Here is a 6000-nt window from a genome sequence, read left to right as displayed (position 1 = left end):
AACACAGGAAACTTACTGACTTAGCGAGACTGAATGTGGTGCTGGGGATTGAACCGAAGTCCCTGTGCTTTGCCAAGCTTGTTCCAAGTAGGTGCTTTAGACCACTGAGCCATCTCTCCAGCCCAAAAGTGAGGAAATTATTAAGAAAAAAGTTGGGGCTGGGGAGATGGCTCAGTAGAATAAGCACTTCCCTGGCCAGCACAAGGTTGAGTTCAATCCCCGGTTCCACCACACACACACACACACACACACACACACACAAAGAAGTTGGCCATGGCAGGGGGGCTCAGAACAGAAAGCGTGTGGAGAGGCAACATCAGCAAGGGCCAGCACGGCAGCTCCAGAGGTGTCAGGTTTGTAGACATTCTTCAAACTGCTCAGAATGGCTTTGCCTTTTTCTGTATGTTGACATATCTTGAAAATTTTTGAATTTTATTCTCTTCCTTCATTAACAAAGAAAATAAACTTACAAAATACTACCCCATGTAAAGCAGCTTTGGGGAGAAAATATTCCAAAGCTAAAAAACATAACCAACTAAGAGAAATATTTACACTATATACCACTAAATTAATCTTCATAACAAAGAACTTCTAGCAATTGAAAAGAAAATGACCAATTAATCACAGAAAAAGTACTAATAGCTTTAACCAGAAGAACAGATGTCATCTTCCCTTATGATGGACAAGTGCAGATCTCAGGATCCTAAAATGCCATTTGTCACTCTACAACTGGAGAAAATTCACATCTGACAATGAACTTTGGACAAGTTCCTGGCTAAGCCTGGGTTTGTGGGGGTCCACAGGCCCTGCGCCTCCATACACACAATTATAAGCCATGCTAACAACCTGTTAAGTCAAATATGTTCCATCCTTCTTTGCTGGCAAATGTACCTGAGTGATGTTGAGGAGGTCCAGAACTGAGTTTAGAATTCTTATACCTCTCAGACTTCCTCACTGAATGATAGCTGTGCCTGCTTCTAGCTTAGAGCCTATCTCCTTCTCTTCCTAGGTCACATCAAGGGGGCCTCACACCCATATCCAGATTCTCAGCCTATGCCATGGCCTCACATATGCTCGGAAAGCTCTCTGCACTGAGCTACATCCACAGATCCTTGGGTTTGTTTTTAATTTTGCTGCTATTGAGGGTCCAAGATGCTACTACAGCTGGTTAGCTGTGTCAGAACCAGGGACCTGGGTGGTTGTACCATTTAAGATGTCTTGTCTAACTGACTCTAGCCTAAGCCAGGCAGGGGACAGGACTAAAGGAAGTGACCTCTGTGTGTCCCACTGCCAGAGGTGCTTATCAGGAAAACCTATGCAATTTATTGACCAAAAGTTGGATTAGCAGAAAAACCTGTTTAGGATGGGGGGGGGTGGCACAGGCTGGGGAGACAGTTCAATGGCATAAGCACCTGCCTGGTAAGCGCAAAGTCTCAAGTTCAATCCCCAATACAAAAAAAATTTGAGAGAGAGAGAGAGAGAGAGAGAGAGAGAGAGAGAGAGAGAGAGAGTCAGTTAGTTAGTCAGTCACTCACCCCCTTCCCCAGGCAGGCAAGTGCAGGGACCACTTTCTCCTGGGCGATGCACTGAAGGATCCGGGGTGCCCCGTAGAGTCCTCCCATGCAGGAGGCCAGGGAGGAGATGTACAAACCCAAAAGGAACAAGAAGCCCACCAGGGACACCTGTGTGAGAGAGCAGATTCACCATCACTGTGGTTTGGATCCTGAATGTCCTGGCCCATGTGCTAAGTCCCTGTCCCATGTCCTCAGGGTGGTGATATTGGGAGGCAATGGCATATTTAAGTAGAGTCTAGTGGGAAGTGGAAGGGGAGGTTTTTAGGTCTCTTGGCAGGTGCCCTCAAAGGGTAGTGTGGATCTCAGAGCCTCTCCCTCTCCCCATCTCTCTCCCAGTTCCTCTCCCTTCACCCAACTCTCTTTTCCTGGCCATGAGGTGAGTAGTTTTACTCTATTATGTGCTTTCCACCATTGCCATCTGGCATCCCTGTTACAGGAACAAAGCAATCCTACAGATCATAGGATGGAACCTCTAGAACCATAAGCCACAGCAAGCTTTTCTCATTTATAAGTTCATTATCTCAGACAATTTTATCAGGACCAAAAACCAATATAATCATTCAATCTCAGAACTGGGTCTGCCCCTTCTACTCACCCACTGACACTCCACCTAAGATTGTACTCCATCCTCTGGAGTTAACCTCAGCTAGATTTCCCACTCTCAGCCCCAGAGCACTTCATCACACTATTTCAAGTTAGTCCATCTTGTACAGCAATTAACCACTAAGAAGAATATATGCAGTGTATTATTTGTTGAAACTGTACTTCCGATTTGATTTGAAACTGTCTCATTGCTATCTGTTTATCAATAAAACTTTGAAAAAAAAATAATAGAAAAAAAAAAGTTAGTCCATCTTCTCAGGTGGGCTACTCAGACAGTGCTATCAGCAGACTCATGCACAGGGCTCAGCAAAAGATCTCCCCATGCGTAGAGTTTGGGATTAAGGTGGGGCTAGAAAATATAGATTTCCAACAGGTGCCCAAGTGACACCGACACTCATGGGCTGGGAGTGATATCCTGAGATCCCTTGGTCAAAAGCAATGCCAGTTAGCCTCCTGCATCTGAGCTCCCTGTCTCTGGACCACCCTTCTGGCTTCTGCCAGGTGACCTCTCTGACTCAAATCTGATCCTCAGAATGGTTCTCACTGGCCTGTCTAGCTCCAGATTCTGTGCACACAGCCATGGTTCAGCATGATTGCTTTGCCCACTAGATCTCTCTGTCCACATTTCTTTGTCTACTTAGTGTGTATTAAACTCCTAACTGGGCATCGAGTCCACCCAACCCTCAGGTCCTCCAAAAGGCCCTCCCCAGCCACCCAGAAGCTACAGTTGTTCTTCAGGGCTCCATAGAACCTCACCATGATAGGATCACACCTGTGTCACTGTCTCCTCTACCCAGACCATGGCTTCATTCAAGCTGGTTTCCTGTCTTGTTCATGCTTGTGTTCTTGGTGCCCAATATAGGTACATAAAGGAAGGATGAATGAATGAATGAATGAATGAATGAATGAATGAATGAAAGAGACCCATGACCAGACTGGTCACAGGCATCAAGAGATACAGCAAGAGAGGGCACAGCCAGTGTCCTTGCACTCAGCTTGCAAAATATGCACGCTGCTCACCGTGCGATGGTGTCCCAGACCTGAGTGAGAAGCCCACCTCTAACCATAGCCGGTCACCACCCACACCCACAGGGAAGGTTCTGTTTGGTTACTTGTGGTATCCTCTCCATTACACCCTCCTTGAGGCACAGCAGACAGAACTGTCAGTTTCAAGTACTCCTATTTCCATCTACTACAGGTAGGTTAGATGTAATATTTGCTTTTGTCACTTACACACTCTTGACCAATCCTCTCCATGTCCTGTGTTCACTTCCTTCCTCTCACAATGCACTCGATCAATGTCATCAAGTCACATCAGCCCCTGGCTAGACCTATTTCTTGCCCCTAGAATAATTTCACCACTAGAATAATTTCATGAATCTTGCATCAGTCAGGATTCTTGATTGAAAAAAGAACCACTTAAAAAATATATTTGTGGGACACTAGAGGGTCACAGAATCACCAGGAGGTTAAAGATGAGACTTGGAGAGGGACAAGACTCAAGCCCAGAGACTCGGACTCCTCTCCAGAGGACTGTGGGCACCCCTGGGACCTTGTGGATGAGTTGTGGCCTCTCTGTTCCTTTGACTTATTCAGCACATTTTAAACACCTGATGGCCTAGCCTTGGTTCTGTGCCCTATTAGGTTGCAAAAGGATGGGCATGAGAGGTTCTGGTTCTTCAGCTTCTGAATCTTAAATGGAAATCCCACTCCCTTGAAGGCTGTGCACAAGGCTGAGTAACCCCAAAGAGTCAGGGAGGTAAGAGGGCTGGTGGACACATCGAGGGTTCACTGCTGAGCCCACCTGTTCTGTGACTAAGTGTGGACGGCTCTTCCCCAGATGGGCTGCCTCACTCTTACCCTCATCAGCCTCACCTGTCTCCTTCCTTCAATGCCATGGGCTTCTCAGGTCTGTGCCTCCACCCTCCTTCGCTTACCACTATATCACTACAAGAAACTCATGTCAGCCGGACATCAGCTGAACATCCATCACTTTGCAACTTCATGGCATTTCTGTTATTTCCTTTCCTGTAGGACAGTTAACTAGGCATGTGGCTCATCCTGCCTATGCTCCGGGAGCTCCTTACCAGTAGATCTGAGTCATGCATGCTCACCCCTGCGGTAACCAACAGTGGCAGGCCAACAGGGCTCAGCAGCTGAACGAAGGAAGCCTCGTGACTCTATGTGGCCTGTGCCCTCAAGGTCTTATAAAACTACCAGATAAGCTGGCCCCACCATTGATCCCTCACCCACTTGGAGATGTATCATTCATCTGTAACCCATGTTTCTGCCTTCTCTGCTGACTACAGTCTATGTTGACTGGTTTTTAAAAAACCTCTATCATATTTTATCAAAAACAATTTAAAAATTTAACTCAGTAGTTCTCTTGACTGGCTTTACACAAGAATCTTCCTGAAGGTGCTCATTTAACTAGTGTTGAATGGGACACCGATGTTGATTTTTCAAAGGCCCTCTAGGTAATTCTAACATGCAGTTGGTAGAGAGCCACTGAGTATGGTACATCTACTGCATCTGTCCCTCATAGACTTCTCTAGGAGAGGCAGGCATGGCTTCTTTTTGTGAAAATTTGATTTCTTCTAGCCCAAAAGACTATAGGGCCATCCCTCAGTTTCCTTGGGGGATTAGTTCTGGGATTCTACAGACACCAAAATCCAGAGGAGCTCATATCTCTTTTATAAAATGGCACAGTATTTGCATGCAACTTCATACATCCTCGCGGATATGATAAATAACCTCTAGATTTCTTATAAACCTTATGCAATGTAAATGCTATGTAATTAGTTGTTATCCCATATTGTTTAGGAAATAATGATGAGAAAAGAGTCTGCTGGCTTCAAAGCAGATGTAATTTTTTCCTGAATACTTTGAATCCGCATTTGGTTGGGTAAATGGACGTGGGTCCTGGAAACACAGAGAACTAGCTGTGTGTGTTCATTTGCTTTGCTCCCTTCTGCATCTTCTGATGCTGACCTAATCTCAGGCACTCAGTGGGTCTAGGCTCTGGGAGAACGTGATGCCGGTGACTTCATCTGTGGCCACCTTCCACAGACACACCCTGGACTCCTTCAAAGCCCTTGTGGCTGATGTCAGATGGGGAATTGCTCAAATATAGCAACTTGTTTATGTGCAGTTTGACAGTTGTGCTTAGAATGAGCCATTCAATTACTTTTTTAATACATAGAACTATTGTTCAATCAGCTTTCTGAAAAGTAAGTGAAATGTTGGCACACACTTCCTGAAAAATTATCAAAACTCAGCTCTATCTTCATTCCACTTGAAGCTCAGCTCTTCCTTTCTGCCTGTCATCCATCCATCCATCCATCCATCCATCCATCCATCCACCCATCCAGGAAGCACTTCCTGAGGATGACTGTATTCCTGACGTGGGTCAGGCATTATTATGAATACAACAGTAAACCATGTAGCTCTCCCCTACCTCAGAAGATTTAGCCATTTTCTCACTCATATTGTACTGAAAATTTGCTAAATGTGCAGTAGAAGTAAAAGTGAGAATTTATTTGAACAAATGTATGTGTATAGTTCTTCAAAAAGAAATCTGGATCATATCCTCTATCACATACTTGTCTGCATCATTATGTAAAACTATGATATGGATGTGAACTACCCTTGTTTTTGTTTTCAGCAACTACTGAAGAGAATAATTAAGTATATCTCTCTGCTCTTTGTAACTTATTCTGGCTCTCCTTCTAAGCTTCAGCCACTGAGGGACTTTGGCCATTCAGTAGCTTCTGTCTTCTCTTAAAGGACTGACTATATAATGGTTAGGTCTAGAATATCCATC

The 6000-nt window shown here is 44.9% G+C and overlaps 1 protein-coding gene across 2 annotated transcripts in view; it reads right to left on the bottom strand.

The window, feature by feature from the left end:
- Window positions 1–6000, bottom strand: part of Slc12a8 (solute carrier family 12 member 8) — a 179347-nt gene that overhangs the window by 32121 nt on the left and 141226 nt on the right. The window contains exon 9 of one of the 2 annotated variants that reach the window (XM_004642168.2): window positions 1536–1682. The exons of the other annotated variant lie outside the window; for it this stretch is intronic. Coding sequence (XP_004642225.2) covers window positions 1536–1682 — 147 coding nt within the window. The remainder of the gene's footprint in view (window positions 1–1535; window positions 1683–6000) is intronic. 2 annotated transcript variants of the gene reach the window in all.

The sequence above is a fragment of the Octodon degus genome, unplaced genomic scaffold, assembly GCF_000260255.1.
Source record: "Octodon degus isolate 3935 unplaced genomic scaffold, OctDeg1.0 scaffold00147, whole genome shotgun sequence".
In the NCBI taxonomy this organism is placed as follows: Eukaryota; Metazoa; Chordata; class Mammalia; order Rodentia; family Octodontidae; genus Octodon; species Octodon degus.
This window is presented reverse-complemented; position numbering and strand designations above follow the sequence as displayed.